Below are 16108 nucleotides of genomic sequence, written 5' to 3'. Positions count from 1 at the left end.
GTTTGCCTTGTGTGCTGTGCCGAGGTTGCGGTGATAGAACGCAGTGTACAGAAACATAGCATCAAGTGTCTAATGGCACGACAGTGCCCGCACGGACTGCGCTGGGGAATGCCGGCAAGCGGGTGCCGGAAGGCCTAGGATTTGTCGCCTTCCGATGTGCTCCCTACTGACACCAAAAATGTTCTGCCAAGACCTGCGCAGTGGTTGCATTGCAATTCTGGGCACCGTCTAATTTGACAGTTTCCCAAGTGCTCACACTGCTGTACTGACATGCGCAGAACTCGACGACGGTGAGATCATTCGTCAAGTCTCTGCTGCACCGCCAGACGATTTCAGAGTCGGAAGATGTCGCACCATGTGCTATGCTGCCGTTGCATGCGGAGCATGTACAAGCAGTGACTGTGCTTCCAGCCGCCTATAGTGACCGTACGACCCTCTCCGAGATTCAGGCTTATCCGATTGCGCGTAAACGGAACAGCGTGCAACGGCGCATCCACGATCTCTTCAAGCCTACTGCCGAGCCTGAATAAGTGCGTGGAAATAAAAGATTTTTTTTTCTTAAACTTCTTTTTCGGACACGTTTATTCGGACATTTCCGCAGTCGCCGTGAGGTCCGAATAAACGGTCGGCGACTGTATACCGCCATTCCCACGACAGCACTAGCGCCCCTCAGGAAACTCCCATAGACGGTGGCGCAAGATTTCCCTCTAGGGGTTACAGTGAGAAACTCTATGCCAGTGACGAACTTCAAGGCAAGTGAGCATTGAGCGCCTCGTTTTATGCGCCGCACTGGATTTTCTTTACGTCGGTGCATGTCGATATCGCAGAAGCTACCAGAAAGCTACAAACAACTGCTTGTGGCCTTTCTTCGTCACACGATTTCGCTGCAAGCTTTCAGCTGGGCCAGATTGGCAATGCAAATTAAACGCCAATATATCTGAGCATGCGCTTGGGACAAACTCAGGAAGGTTCCGGGTAAGTTTCTGTGAGGTCAAGTGGAAATGACACGGCGGGGTCACCGTGATGTTGTCCTGCACGGCAGATGGTCGCAAGCTATTAGCCTACGTGGTGTTTGAAATGGAGGACTCTGCCTAAAAGGACAATCTTCCATAAAGTGTCATCGTCCTCTGTCAAGAGAAAGGCTGGATGGACGAAGCACTCCTGCTCGATTGGATAAAGTCTGCATGGTGTTGACGGCCAGAGCACTGCTGGAGCTCTCATCACTTCTTGTCCCGGACGCTTTTTGCAGTCACCTGGCTGACTTGGTGAAGCAACCGCTGCGAAAGTATGCCATTTGGCTTGCCATCCCAAGAAGATAACCGAGAAATCCCGAGAAACCTGAGAAACCAGCTGCAACTGCCTGATGTGTGCATAAATAAACCCTTTAGAGACCGCATCAAGTGCTGCTATACGGAGTGGATGAGGTCGGGAGAGCCCAAAGTGACTCCTGTCGGACGGCTGAAACGGGCCTCTCCAGCAACGCTCTGCTCATAGATCGGCGATGGTTGGGCCAGCATTTCCGAGGAACTCGTCCGTCGTGCCATTCAAGAAACTTCCGATAGCGAGTGCATTGATAATGAGTTTCTATGGGAGGATATCTCAGACGAGGGACTCTCAGGGGAAAGTGCAATGGGTGACAATGACTAAACGGTGAAATGCAATACGCGACAACGACTAAAGAGCGAACTGTAATGGAAATAAATGCTTTCAGTGGCGGTTTTTCTAGGACTACATGCGGACGAGACCTTCCTTTACATTTTTTCTGTCCCCAATTTACGCCTCGGACTGTATGCGGCTCCGAGCTATACGCGGGTTTTTAACGAGAGGCACTGTGTGCACATGCATTAACGTTCCTCATGTTCATACCACACCCCGGTGCACATACTGGTAAGAGCAGAATGTACAGTAAACGTCAAGCTGAATCTGTACACTTGGGTGCCGACATACTTTTCGATCTGTCTCATCTCGCGCACCATTGAGGTGCGAAGCTTGTAACACTGCTGCTGGCATTCCTCATCATGCCAGCGTTGTGCTATGACCGGTATCCGCCAAGGCGCTGCTGCACAGCAGGAGTTCTCTGGCATACGGCGTCACGCTACGTCACTTCCGCGTACGGTCAAAACACTGCGAGCAGCTCGAGTGCAATGCTAAATGTTGCCGTCGCTTTCGATGCTTTGCCTTCGTGCGAAATTTTTTTGCCTTTATTTCTTTCTCTCATTTGAAATTTTCGTTGCAGGGCACCACATGCCATGCGCTCACCGTGCGACTGTTAGAGTTGCGGATGCGAGGTGAGGCAGCCCCCCGGTGCGGCAAGTAAGCGGAAGGGGGCAGCTCGAGCCCAAATGGCCGCTGGGGCAGCTCCGACGGGGGTGGCCTGCCCGGGGGCACAGCCAGCCCGTGCCGCCGCAGCTCCTCCATGGCGTCCTGCAGGGCCTCCATGGCTGCGTCGTCGTGGAAACCGAAGTCCTGTTCCAGGCGGGCCTGTACAAAGCAGAAATTATGTTCAATAAGATGCCTTCACACACCCACGCACACACAGGGTGTCCCAGCTAACTTTAGTCAGAGTTTAAAAATATGCAAATGCCACGTAGCTGGACAGAACCAAGGTAATGTTTGCCGTCGCTTGGAGATACTGAGATAATTTTTTTCATTCCGCCTAATTATATAATTAGTCTTAATAATTTAATCAACTTCACAAATATAATCAGATTAAAAGTGTGAATGGAAATATTGTAGCGTGACATGAAAAACTCCCGATACAGCTTTCTGTTGCTCAATACCTGCTACATACAAGTGTTTCTTGTAGCGTGAAAGAAGCCCGCAAATGCAAGCAAAATTACCGTGCAACTGAAGTTTGATGCACTTTGAGTGTATTCGCGGGCTCCTTTCAGCTTCGGAAAAACACTTATGTAGCACGTATTGAGTAACAGAAAGCTGTATCGAGAGATTTTCATGTTGATTTACAATTTTCTCACTAACACTTCTCATCCAATTATATAATTTGAGGATTCATTAATTCAGACTAATTTGCTCATTAAGCGGAACAAAAATAAATAAATTCAGCACGTCCAAGTGACAGCAAACAAAATTACCTTGGTTCTGTCCTGCTACGTGGCATTCACATATTTTTAAGCTCTGGCTAAAGTTAGCTGGGACACCCGGTATATACCGTAAAACCTCGTTAAACTGTACCTGCATAAACAGTAAATTTGTTTTAAAAGTAGTGAAGTCAAATCCTCGACTCAGCGGCCATTGAACATACTGTGTTTTGTATCTGTGTAAACCGTACCAGCCTACTGAGTAAATGTCAGTTAACCGTAGCGTTTCCACTTTTCATCGCGCAAGCACGGTGGTCTCCATTGGGCGGCCCAGCAGAACAAGCCTTAGATCAAAATAACGGCCTACAAGCACCCTGTGCGTTTGTGCGTGAAGCCCCATAAGCATCAACATTATTTCGGTGCCATGCCAGAGAGCACTGTGGCGTCGTGCAAGCAAGGACTCACGTTATGCCGAAGCTCGGATAAAAAAGACGTCAGGTGCTCAGCATAGAAGAAAAATTAGAAATCGTTCGTGCTATTGTACGTCACACAAAGAAGTCTGTGCTGGTACGCAACAGGGATCTACAATTGACTACGGTGTGTGGCATTTGAAATGAGAAGAAGTTGCTCGGCAGCTCTGCTACGACTGCAAAGAGATGTCGGCTACGAGGTTCGACTTCTCACCATCATTGCCTCTGTTATTGCTGAAGTGTCACCTAACAACAGTGATAAGGATGACAGGGAAAGCGACAGCACGGGTGATTCAGGCCCGACAGCGGCAGAAGCTGCACGTTACGTCAGCCTCGTGAATGCAATTGTTGCGACGAGAACAGCACCCCGCAATGAAAAAGGCGAAAAAAGACTTCTGCAACACTACCGCACCTGTGCAAGGAGAATATGCAACACCTACGAGGAATCTGCCATGCGAGTGTTTGCCGAGAAGGGGGGGCTGGCTGAAAAACTGGCTCGCAGCTAGGCCGCCGCGGCATCAAACGAAAATAACACTCTTGTCACGCGAAGTGAATAAAAACTGCATGTCTTCTTCCCCTTTCATTGCACTCTCTCCGAGTTCCGTTTTTGACAGGTAAGTGGGCGATTTCATGCTGTTTCGGTTAAGCAGTAGTACCGTTTAGCATGTAGTTTTTCTGAGCTCCAGCTAACTGCAGTTTGAGGGGGGACGCGGCCTTTGAAAACCGAAAAATTGTGAATAAGTCGATTTTTGGAAAACCACACATTCGGGTGTATGTCTTATAAACTACCATTTTTGTAACAATCAACGTCTAATTTATCGCAAGAATATTTCAAATAAAGTTTATAACGAGTCCCGGCAGCCCTCGAGTGGGGAGCGAGCACTCAAAATGGCGCGAACGCCATTTCTTCACTGCTCCCCCAAGCGCCGCCATTTTGGTGCTGTTTTGCTTGTGCATTCTTATAAAACAGGAGCAGCCACCAGTGGCACTTTGTGGGCTTGGCAGCTTTGCCACTGCGCAGGCCACTAATCCTTTCGTCTTCGTAATGCAGGTAGGTGAACATTTCAGCCTCTTTGCCAAAAACTCTAATAACTACTTCTTAGTACAGCTGCCAAGCCCACAGTGCCTTAACACTGTTGTTGCTGATTGTTTTCATGTCGTTTTTTTCGCTGCTACTCCTACTTTCCAGTGATATAGAAACTAACCCTGGTCCGGATACTGCAGCTATCCTCGCTGGGCTAAAGAAGATATCTACTGGTCAGTCCAAGCTTATTTCTGAAGTTCAAGATCTAAAATCTCAGTTATTAGCGACAGACAGAAATGTGTCTGACCTCGGCAAACGTATGGCCGAACTTGAGAGCCATTACAAAAGCCTTGTAACACTTGATGCAGAAGTTCTCCACGCCGACGCAACTAAAGCTACTCACCTAATTTCAACACTAGAGGCACGTTTTGATGATGCAGAAAACCGAACACGACGGAACAACTTGGTATTCTATGGACTCCCTGAAACTACACCTGAATCGTACACACAATCAGAACTTATCATTAGACATTGCCGTGAGCATTTAGACATACACATCGACGCAAAATAGATAGAACGCGCCCATCGTCTCTGACGTCATTCGAATGACAAACCCCGTCCAACAATAACAAAATTAACATTTTTCAAAACAAAAGAAACTGTCCTGTAGAGCGCCCGGAAACTAAAAGGTATTGGCAAAGATCTTTCTCGTGCAGTTCGAATTGCTCACAGTCACCTCGTTGCATTTGCCAGAAAGCAATCTGCCCTATTTAATCTGCGCTACAAAACCCTGCACATCGGACCGAAGCGCTACGCGTTTGATAGCGTATCTGAAACTGTAAGGGAAGTGTTATAGCAATCGTCCGCCCGAAAAAAATGTGATTACCCGCCCTCAAACCATGGCAAGAAATAATCTCATTATCTGTCATATCTACAAACATTCGCAGTTTCCTACCTAAGCGTGAACTTGTGTCTAACATCATGATTTCTTCGAACAGCAGCATACTAACCGAAACGTGGCTTACCCCTGATGTCACTGATACAGAAGTACTTGCTGATTTGGCAGGTTTCCAAGTTTTCAGAAATGACCGCAGATGCACTCGAGGGGGCGGTGTCTTGATTGCTGTGGGCCCTAATTTATCGTGCACACCATTAGACATTGTCTCTGATCTAGAAATGTTATGGCTAATTTTTCGCGCATCGGCACAATCCGTTTTACTTGGTGTTTGCTACAGGGCTCCGCATACTTCACCCAACTTTTCAAGTGGGCTGAACAATATTCCGAGTGATCTTGGTACTGCACATCCAAATTCACATATATTGCTATTCGGAGATTTCAATTATCCCGGTATCGACTGGCAGAAACTAGCTCCCTCAGGTGTGAACCACAGAGAACTAAAGGATTTTATAGAATTATGTTTGAATGCCAATCTCACTCAGTTAGTAAGGGAACCAACGCGTGTTGCTGGCGTCAGTGCTAATACCTTGGATCTTATATTAACTACGAATCCTGAGAGCTTATCACATATAACTTACCCTCAAAAAATTAGTGATCACAAAGTTATCCACGCTGAGTTTTCGTTCTGCCTTGAACGGCGCAAAAAACGTAAGGAAACAATCCTTCTATATGAAAAAGGTGCAATTAACAACGAGCTTAGCAATTTTTTCCCTTTATTTGAAGCCCAATTTTACAGCATGCCTCTCTAGGAGAGCTAGGAGCTATTCAAATGCAAAATACAGGACTTGGCCAACAAATTCATTCCTAAAATTACTTTCCGTGAGAACCACCAAAAGCCATGGTTCACTAAGACACTAAAAACATTAGAATGCAGAAAAAAAAGCGTTTTTTTTTTTCGTGCTGCTAAGGTGAAAGCCTCGTCTAATGCGTGGCAGCGGTACTATACTGCCGAGAATGCCTACCCGATTGCTGTGAGAAATGCTAAGTACAAATTTTTCAACAACGATTTGACAAAATTGTTAAACGATAACCCGAGAAAATTTTGGTAGGTCATCAACTCTATCGAATCATGTGCCAACTCTAACCAACGAATTCGGAGAAACCGTCGGGGACGTCGAATGTGCTAACATGTTTAACATTGCTTTTAGCACAGTTTTCACAAAAGAACCGAGCACATCTTTGCCTACGACACCAGCTATAACTGTGTCTACTATGCCTGCTATCACAATATGTCGTGATGGAATTTTATCTTTCTTAGAAAACATTAAGCTTTTTTCATCGAGAGGCGTTGATGAAATGAATTCTAAGCTGTTAAAGAACACCAGGCATAGCATCACTGCGTATCTGTGTATTTTCCTTTCTCATTCACTCTCTGTAGGTCACATGCCAAATGATTGGAAAGTGGGAAGGGTTGTTACTGTCTACAAATCTGGTAAAAAAGATTCCCCACTAAATTACCCCCCCCCCATATCATTAACAAGTGTCCCATGCAAAATCAAGGAGCATGTCATTTATTCTCATATCATGGCATTTCTTCATAAAAATAACTTTTTTTATCCATCTCAGCATGGCTTTCGAAAGGGCTTCTCATGCGAAACCCAACTGGCCATTTAAATTCATGACTTGCATGTTAACCTCGACACAAACATACAAAACTGATGCCATTTTCTTAGGTTACGCAAAAGCGTTTGATAAAGTGCCACATCAACGATTACTATTAAAACTAAATCAGTTAAGCATGGACAAGGAATTCTTGTCTAACCGATCCCAACATGTCCTTGGTAATAATCATACCTCTGACCCTGTTCCTGTAACATCTGGTGCACCCCAAGGTTCTGTTCTAGGTCCTCTCCTATTTCTTATATATTAACGACTTGCGTCGACACTTATCTTGCCTAATCCGAATGTTCGCTGATCAGTTCACCGAATTTACCAATCAGTTTCTTACCATTGTGACGCAGCAAAACTTCAGCATGATCTAGACCGTGTCCAGGAATGGTGCGACCGGTGGCTAATGACCCTTAACCAGACTAAATGTAAACTTCTTTCCATTACTCGCCGAAAGCACCCTGTTATAATCCTGTATATAATTGTTAACGAACCTATACAAGCAGTAACATCGTTCAAATACTTAGGTGTTACTTTGTCCAATGATCTCTCATGGCATGCACATACTACAAACGTCATATCATCGGCAAATAGAACTCTTGGTTTTCTGAAACGTCACCTTCGTAACGCGCCCCAACACGTTAAATTACTAGCCTATAAGTCACTTATCCGTTCAAAACTAGAGCATGCGTCAGCCATATGGTCCCCGCATCAAGTATGCCTCGTAGATTACTTTGAAGCGGCACAAAATCGTGCCGCCAGATTCGTTCACTCATCTTTTTTTTTACGAAGTCAGTGTTACCGCCCTCAAAGTGGAATCTGGGCTGCAAGCTTTATCCCTCTGCCGACGCATAGCAACACTGTCTATTCCATAAGCTTTACTATTCATCAAGTAACAGTGTGCCTTACATCCCAACGCCTGCATACCTATCTCCTCGCACTGGTCACAAACTGCAAGCATCCCGTACATGTGTGAGAACTTAATTTTTCAGCATCTTTCTTCCTCGTGCTGCCAAAGACTGGAACAGCCTTCCTCACAATATCGTCGTTCTCACCTGTCCATCATCTCTTCCTGCCAATGTGACCGAGTACCTGTTGTCGCAAATTTAAGTTTTATTTATTCTTTATGTACACCCATCCCTATATGAATACAACAATCAAACCCCAGCCCTCAGTCCCCAGCAGCTGCGAAGCAACTGACCACGGCGGCGGTCAGACCTGCGATGCAGCAGAGGGTGCTTAGAATCACTGGTTCTGGACAGGCCGTCATTGGAATCTGAACCTGGCAACGTTTAACGCTAGAACGGTATCTAGTGAGGCGAGTCCAGCAGGAATTAGAGGGCAGTAAATGGGATATAATAGGGCTCAGTGAAGTCAGGAGGACAAAAGAAGCATATAGAGTGCTAAAAACCGGGCACGTCCTGTGCTACCGGGGCTCAGCGGTGACACGAGAACTAGGAGTCGGATTCCTGATTAATAAGAACATAGCTGGTAACATACAGGAATTCTATAGCATTAACGAGAGGGTGGCATGTCTTGTTGTGAAACTTAATATAAGAGGTACAAATTGAAGGTCGTACAGGTCTATGCCCCTACATCCAGTAATGATGACCAGGAAGTCGAAAGCTTCTATGAAGACATGGAATTGGCGTAGAGTGAAAACAAAATACACTGTACTGATGGGCGACTTCAATTCCAGGGTAGGCAAGAAGCAGACTGGAGACAAGTCAGTGGGGGAATATGGCATAGGCTCTAGGAATAGCAGGGGGTAGTTATTTGAGTTTGCAGAACAGAATAATATGCCGATAATGAATACCTTCTTTCGCAAGCGGGATAGCCGACGTGGAGGAGCCTGAATGGCGAGACTAGAAATGAAATAGACCTTATACTTTGCGGTAACCCTGGCATCATACAAAATGTGGACGTGCTCGGCAAGGTACGCTGCACTGACCATAGGATGATAAGAACTCGAATTAGCCTAGACTTGAGGAGGGAACGGAAGAAACTGGTACATAAGAAGCTGATCAATGAGTTTGCGGTAAGAGGGAAAATAGAGGAATTCCAGATCAAGCTACAGAACAGGTATTCGGCTTTAACTCAGGAAGAGGATCTTAGTGTTGAAGCAATGAACAACAATCTTATGGGCATCATTATGTAGTGTGCAATAGAAGTCGGTGGTAACTCCGTTAGACAGGATTCCAGTAAGCTATCGCAGGAGATGAAAGATCTGATCAAGAAACGCCAATGTATGAAAGCCTCTAACCCTATAGCTAGAATAGAAATGGCAGAACTTTCCAAGTTAATCAACAAGCGTAAGACAGCTGACATAAGGAATTATAATATGGATAGAATTGAACATGCTCTCAGGAACGGAGGAAGCTTAAAAGCAGTGAAGAATAAACTAGGAATAGGCAAGAATCAGATGTATCCGTTAAGAGACCAAGCCGGCAATATCATTACTAGTATGGATGAGATAGTTCAAGTGGCTGAGGAGTTCTATAGAGACTTATACAGTACCAGTGGCACCCACGACGATAATGGAAGAGAGAATAGTCTAGAGGAATTTGAAACCCCACAAGCAGCGCTGGAAGAAGTAAAGAAGGCCTTGGGAGCTATGCAAAGGGGTAAGGCAGCTGGGGAGGATCAGGTAACAGCAGATTTGTTGAAGGATGGTGGGTAGATTGTTCTAGAAAAACTAGCCACCCTGTATACGCAATGCCTCATGACCTCGAGCGTACCGAAATCTTGGAAGAATGCTAACATAATCGTAATCTGCAAGAAAGAGGACACCAAAGACTTGAAAAATTATAGACCGATCAGCTTACTGTCCATTCCCTACAAAGTATTTACTAAGGTAATTGCAAATAGAATCAGGAACGCCTTAGACTTCTGTCAACCAAAGAACCAGGCAGGATTCCGAAAAAGCTACTCAATAGACCATATTCACACTATCAATCAGGTGATAGAGAAATGTGTGGAATATAACCAACCCTTATATATAGCTTTCATTGATTACGAGAAAGCATTTGTTTTTGTCGAAACCTCAGCAGTCATGGAGGCATTACAGAATCAGGGTGTAGACGAGCTGTATGTAAAAATACTGAAAGATAGCTATAGCGGCTTCACAGTCACCGTAGTCCTCCATAAAGAAAGCAACAAAATCCCAATAAAGAAAGGTGTCAGGCAGAGAGATACGATCTCTCCAATGCTATTCACAGTGTGTGTACAGGAGGTATTCAGAGACCTGGATTGGGAAGAATTGGGGATAAAAGTTAATGGAGAATACCTGAGTAACTCGCAATTCGCTGATGATATTGCCTTGCTTAGTAACTCAGGGGACCAATTGCAATGCTTGCTCAAAGACCTGGAGAGGCAAAGCACAAGGGTGGGTCTAAAAATTAATCTGCAGAAAACTGAAGTAATGTTTAACAGGCTCGGAAGAGAACAGAGGTTTACAATAGGTAGCGAGGCACTGGAAGTGGTAAGGGAATACATCTACTTAGGACAGGTAGTGACCACAGATCTGGATCATGAGAGTGCAATAATCGGAAGAATAAGAATGGGCTGAGGTGCGTTTGGCAGGCATTCTCAGATCATGAACAGCAGGTTGCCATTATCCCTCAAGAGAAAAGTGTATAACAGCTGTGTCTTACCAGTACTCACGTACGGGGCAGAAGCCTGGAGGCTTACGAAAAGGGTTCTACTTAAATTGAGGACGACGCAACGCGCTATGGAAAGAAGAATGATAGGTGTAACGTTAAGGGATAAGAAAAGAGCAGAATGGGTGAGGGAACAAACATGCGTTAATGACATCTTAGTTGAAATCAAGAAAAAGAAATGGGCATGGGCAGGGCATGTAATGAGAAGGGAAGATAACAAATGGTCATTAAGGGTTACGGACTGGATTCCAAGGAAAGGAAGCGTAGCATGGGCGGCAGAAAGTTAGGTGGGCGGGTGAGATTAAGAAGTTTGCAGGGACAACATGGCCACAATTAGTACATGACCGGGGTAGTTGGAGAAGTATGGGAGAGGCCTTTGCCCTGCAGTGGGCGTAACCTGGCTGGGGCAACGTGCCTGCAGGAAGTCGATCATCTCCTCCATGCCCATGCGGAGCAAGGTCTTGCGGTGCAGGCGCAGCAGCGTGTATGACATGGCGGTCAGCACGGGCTCGCCGTCCAGGATGTAGGCATCCCAGAGGCGCAGTGTGAGCGTGAAGGGCACTCGGTCGAGAAAGCACTGGAAGAACCACTTGAGCGTGTACAGCGAGGTGTGCATCTCGTAGCGGTCCAGGTGACGCTTCAGCTTGGGCAGCAGACGGCCCAGCACCTTGTCGTGGTGCTCCTGGAAGCGCCGCAGCTTCGGGAATCCCTGGATGAAGAAGCCTGTTGCCGCAGCAACGGGACATCACAGTTTGGTACGCGTCCCGCTGAATTTGGAGGATGACTTGCAAGTGCTACCGGATGGTTGAGTAGTGCATACTGTACAGATCAATGAGCACGAGGACTATCGCTTGAAACACAAAAGAGTAATTTCTAACACTTGAAAGTCCTCGCATTTTCTTTTATGAATGCATCGACCACAAAAGGCGTCCTCTTGCGCACAGTTGCCTGCAACAAGTTGTCGTTTTGCCCGCTTTACCCTAATTATTTCTACACTTCTACTAATAACCATAGTTAATTACCCCTGTGCTTTCCCTGGCTTCATATGCTTTCTGACTTTGTGTCCTATGCACCTCACACCTAAGAGGCTGTGCGTCCGGAAAATAGCATCACTCTCACCTGGAAGCATGCAGCGGACAGGGGCATAACACATCATGCTCTCCAGTGGTAAAAAAACAAAATTAACGGAGCTAAAAAAGTTAAAACTTTTTAATTGTTATTTTCCTGTGCTAAATGGAGATACAAAGCCCTAGACGAAATACTGGCAAGTACCTAAGTGCCCTAATAATCTACTGTAGTAGTACTTGTTGGTTGTGGGTTCAGTCCCCACCTGCGGCAAGTTGTTTTTTCATCCACTTTCATTTCTATTAATTTATCGTTTCTTTGTTTCATTTATTAAGCACAAGTAATTTCCCCTATGTTGTTTTTGGTGTCAGTGTTTGTTGGCTTCGTATGATACAACTAATAAATAAATTAAAAAAAGCCGGGCCCCTTGGTTAATCCCCTTCCTTCTCGTTTGTTTTTACAAAGCACTTTAGGCACTTAGCGAACAAGAGGGGGAACCGAGGGGCCCGATTTTTAGTGGTCACATCTATATGAGGCCAACAGATAATGACAATAAAAGAGTGGACGAAGTTATTTGTAGCCCTAATTCAAGTGCAGAAAGGAGGCAGATGCATCGCGACATCGCAACACATTGCCTCGCTCTGTTCCTGTTATCACTGCAAATGCTGCACGAGAGCCGAGCCTGAGGAAATGTGTGCAGCCGTCGTGTGATGACCAATATTCATGGGCAATGTCATCACACATGCCCTTATTAAGTGCTATGCAATGCCAGCAAATTTCGCTCCACGTCACTACGTCATGAAAATGTCAACGACTTGGGGTCCAGCATTTTAACCCCTTGACTGCCAATGATGATTAACTTGTCACGAGGAAGGCTGCACTACCTCTGACCCTTTTTTTTCCTCAAGAGCAGTGAAAAGGCTATAGGCATTCCTGGTTATCCCATTTTTTAGAAGAAAAAAAAAAAAAGAAATGGCATAATAATTTAGAAGGGTGATGGTTTGGGCTAGTTGGTCTTCCATTTTAGACTGTGCGGTATACAGCGCAAAGTGGGACAGGAGACACACACAAAAAAAAACAACAAGGACAAGCGCTTCACGCTGTACCACACAGTCTAACAAGGCAGAACAATGCAGTTAAAAAAAAACCACCCTTTTCATCGATTTATTTCAAATTTCTTGTTGCAGTTGAGGGTTTAAGGCCAGGATTAGTAACAAATTCAAATAGCTCAAGAGTGTTTGCCAGCCTTGCTAAGTGATATCACTGTCCCCGCGAAAAGCTTGTGGTACCGTTTCTATAGCTCTGAAATTGTGTGCGAGCGCGCTCCTCTTAACAGAAGAAACAAGTCCGTCGCCATTTGCCTTGTTCCTCTCGTTGCCTTTCCTCCAGCTGAAAAACATTGTGGGTTATGTGGCTGACTAACAAGAGCACCTTTCAGCTGGAAACAACAGCAGAATTGAGAGCTAAGCTTCATGATGTGTCTTGGCACAGCAAGTGTGGGGCAAGAGAAGAAGGGGGTCAAACAAGTCCACACTTTCAACCAAACTTTGTCAAAGAAAGCAGGACACTAATGTACAGAATAAAACTGCAACACACTAATGCCCAATATGCACAGGCAGACACATATGACAAGAACAAAATCGTTTAACAACAGAGAGAAAACATAGTAATCAAAGCCAGCCTTGATTTCCAAAGATTTCCAGTATCAAGGCCAAGAGGCTGGAACGAAGAAAAGAAAAAAATAATGGTGCCACATGTCTAAAAACGAGTTCAACTAGCGCTGCATGTGACCTAACTCCTAATGGATGACTTCCACAGCTCGACAATGGGACACAGTGAGACACAAGAATGTACGGCAGACTTTTGATGGAATCTTTATTCGAAGATCGGCCTACTTATAGTACAAGGATGAGAAGGCCTTCTTATCACCAACTACTAGGAGTATGCGAATAGCGAATAGTAGACTTCAAATCAAATATCGAATCAAGAGAAAAAGCTGAATATCAAATGGAATGTTGAATATCAAAACATTTTATCACAAAGTTTATTGCTTACAGGTTATAGGAAAGAAAACACGGCACAACACAAAAATGTAGCAAGCTATCAGCAACATATACACAGAAATCAAGATATACAGTATGGCCTACTCTCGTTAAAGGGATAGCCAAATTAATAAGCCAGCACTGATTACACCTCAGTTCTAGTGTATGGAGGTCTGGAAAATATTTTATCAATACAATGTTTCTTGGATAGAAAAGCGATTTTCTTTCTACGGAGCTAAAGAATTACAGGTGGTATATTTTATTGAGCATCAATGAGGTTCTCAGTTCAATAGTGGACCTGTGTTTTAGGACAATTTTACTTACTTCACAAATGTTTAGCTTTCTAGTTTTCCTCCAAAATACAGGACTTTCTCATATTCACGGCAGGTGGGTTATCGTAAGTCCAATCGGTGTAACGATTGGTACAAATAGTGAATCTAATTATTGGAACAATCACTGTTAATTTAACTGAGTGATATTCGAGTATTCACACAACCCTACCAATTACAATGTGTTGTAAAGATACTTCATTTCTTTTGTTTTTCTCTTTTTTGCCACAGTGACACATTGACAAGCTGCTGACACAACTAGTCTTTCAACACTATATCGAAAGCTTCTTGTAGCTCCCTGGTTAACTTATCTGAATGCTTATGCACGGACATACATTTAAGAAAGAAAGGACAAGATTGCTGGATATAGCAGTGTTAATAGTATTGTTGTCATGCTCAACTAGCCCGGCAGTCTATTCTTAATCTTAAACCTGAATGATTCATGCACATTGTTGCTTGGCTCATGCAAAGGGCATCCGCAACAGTGTGATGTAGCATGTACAAGCATGATAGTGGCGAAAAATCTGCTTACTCACCATGCATGGCATGCCTCTCATCGGTCATGAGCACGGATATAGCCCAGAAGGCATCCTGAAAAAACAAAAAAGAAAAGCTTCTGTGAGAACAATATAAATACGAGGGTTGTTCAATAAATAGGCACATATTTCTTAACATTACCAATCAAAATTTTTGTCGCCTTCAAAGTATTCTCCACTGAGCACAAAGCACTTGTCCCAGTGTTTCTGCCATTGCTGGAACAGGTGGGTAAAGCCATTTTTCGCGATTCCCTTTACAGCCTTGACTGCATTCTGGACTGTATGAAAATGACATCCTTTCAGTTCCTTTTTTGCCGAGGGGTATGAAAAGAAGCCGCAGGGGGGGCTAGGTCAAGACTATAGGGTGGGAGAGGGGCTGTTTTTCTGAGACAGAAATTGGACCACAGTGTTCGAAACGTGAGCCCTTGCGTTATTGTGGTGAAGTTTCCAACTTCTGGCCTTTTTCGAGAGATGTCTTCTCTCATGAGTGTCACCAAAACAACTCTGTAGTACTTGGAGTTTACCGTCTGGCGTGTAGGAACTGAATGGGTATAGACCATTCCCTCGTGGTCGAAAAATGTCATCACCATTGCCCTGTCTGCCAATCGTTGTGCTTTAGCCTTCACTGGCCGAGGCTGCACCTTTTTAACCCACTGTGTGCTTTGACACTCTGGCTCATAGCAGTATACCCAGGTCTCGTCTGCAGTAATACTGGTCTTCCACCAGTCTTCACCTTCTTCTAGTCACCGCTTCCACTCGAGACAAACATCTACACGGTTTTGTTTCTGGACAGGGGTGAACAGGCGAGGGATCCACTTCGCACAGACTGCGGACACGTGAAGACATTCTTTGAAAATCTTGTGGTTGCTTCCTGCCGAAATCTCCAGGGACTGAGCAAGCTGCCTGACAGTGAGGCGTCCATCGATTTTCACCACTGCAGCCGCTGTGTTGATGGTTTCTTTAGAAAGGGCTACAAGGGTTGCATCACCATCCCCTCCCTAAAATTCAGGGTCGTCCCTGCCCTCTTTGAAGTCCTTAAACCACCAAAAACACGTTGCATGAAACATACCATAGTTATTCGAATTTAGGCCGATAGTTTCTTTTTTTTTTTTTTTCAAATGATCATATAGCAAACACTAGAGTCGGTTCAGATTCGAGGATCTTACAGAACATGCTAGTTTGTAATTGAAAATGATAAATTTGGTGCATAGCTAGCTCCATCTAGAAAAGTCACTATCGCAGCTGCTACTAGCCATGCCAGTAGCCAACTGAAGTACACGAGCGACACCGCCATTTTGACCTGTGCAATTTCGACCATAGAGTTTCTCACTATATTACCTAGAGGGAAATCTGGCGCTGCTGCGCTGTGGTATGCATGG

The 16108-nt window shown here is 44.9% G+C and overlaps 1 protein-coding gene across 7 annotated transcripts in view; it reads right to left on the bottom strand.

Moving 5' to 3' along the window:
• Positions 1-16108, bottom strand: part of LOC126519697 (USP6 N-terminal-like protein) — a 242522-nt gene that overhangs the window by 65381 nt on the left and 161033 nt on the right. For all 7 annotated transcript variants that reach the window (XM_072285058.1, XM_050169056.2, XM_055065370.1 and 4 more), the window contains 3 exons: positions 14730-14784; positions 11173-11480; positions 2260-2481 (listed from right to left, as the gene is read on the bottom strand). In XM_072285058.1, the coding sequence (XP_072141159.1) occupies positions 2260-2481; positions 11173-11480; positions 14730-14784 (585 nt within the window). The remainder of the gene's footprint in view (positions 1-2259; positions 2482-11172; positions 11481-14729; positions 14785-16108) is intronic.

Source organism: Dermacentor andersoni, chromosome 10, assembly GCF_023375885.2.
Source record: "Dermacentor andersoni chromosome 10, qqDerAnde1_hic_scaffold, whole genome shotgun sequence".
In the NCBI taxonomy this organism is placed as follows: Eukaryota; Metazoa; Arthropoda; class Arachnida; order Ixodida; family Ixodidae; genus Dermacentor; species Dermacentor andersoni.
Note: the sequence above shows the minus strand (reverse complement) of the source record. Positions and strands in the feature narration are given on the sequence as shown.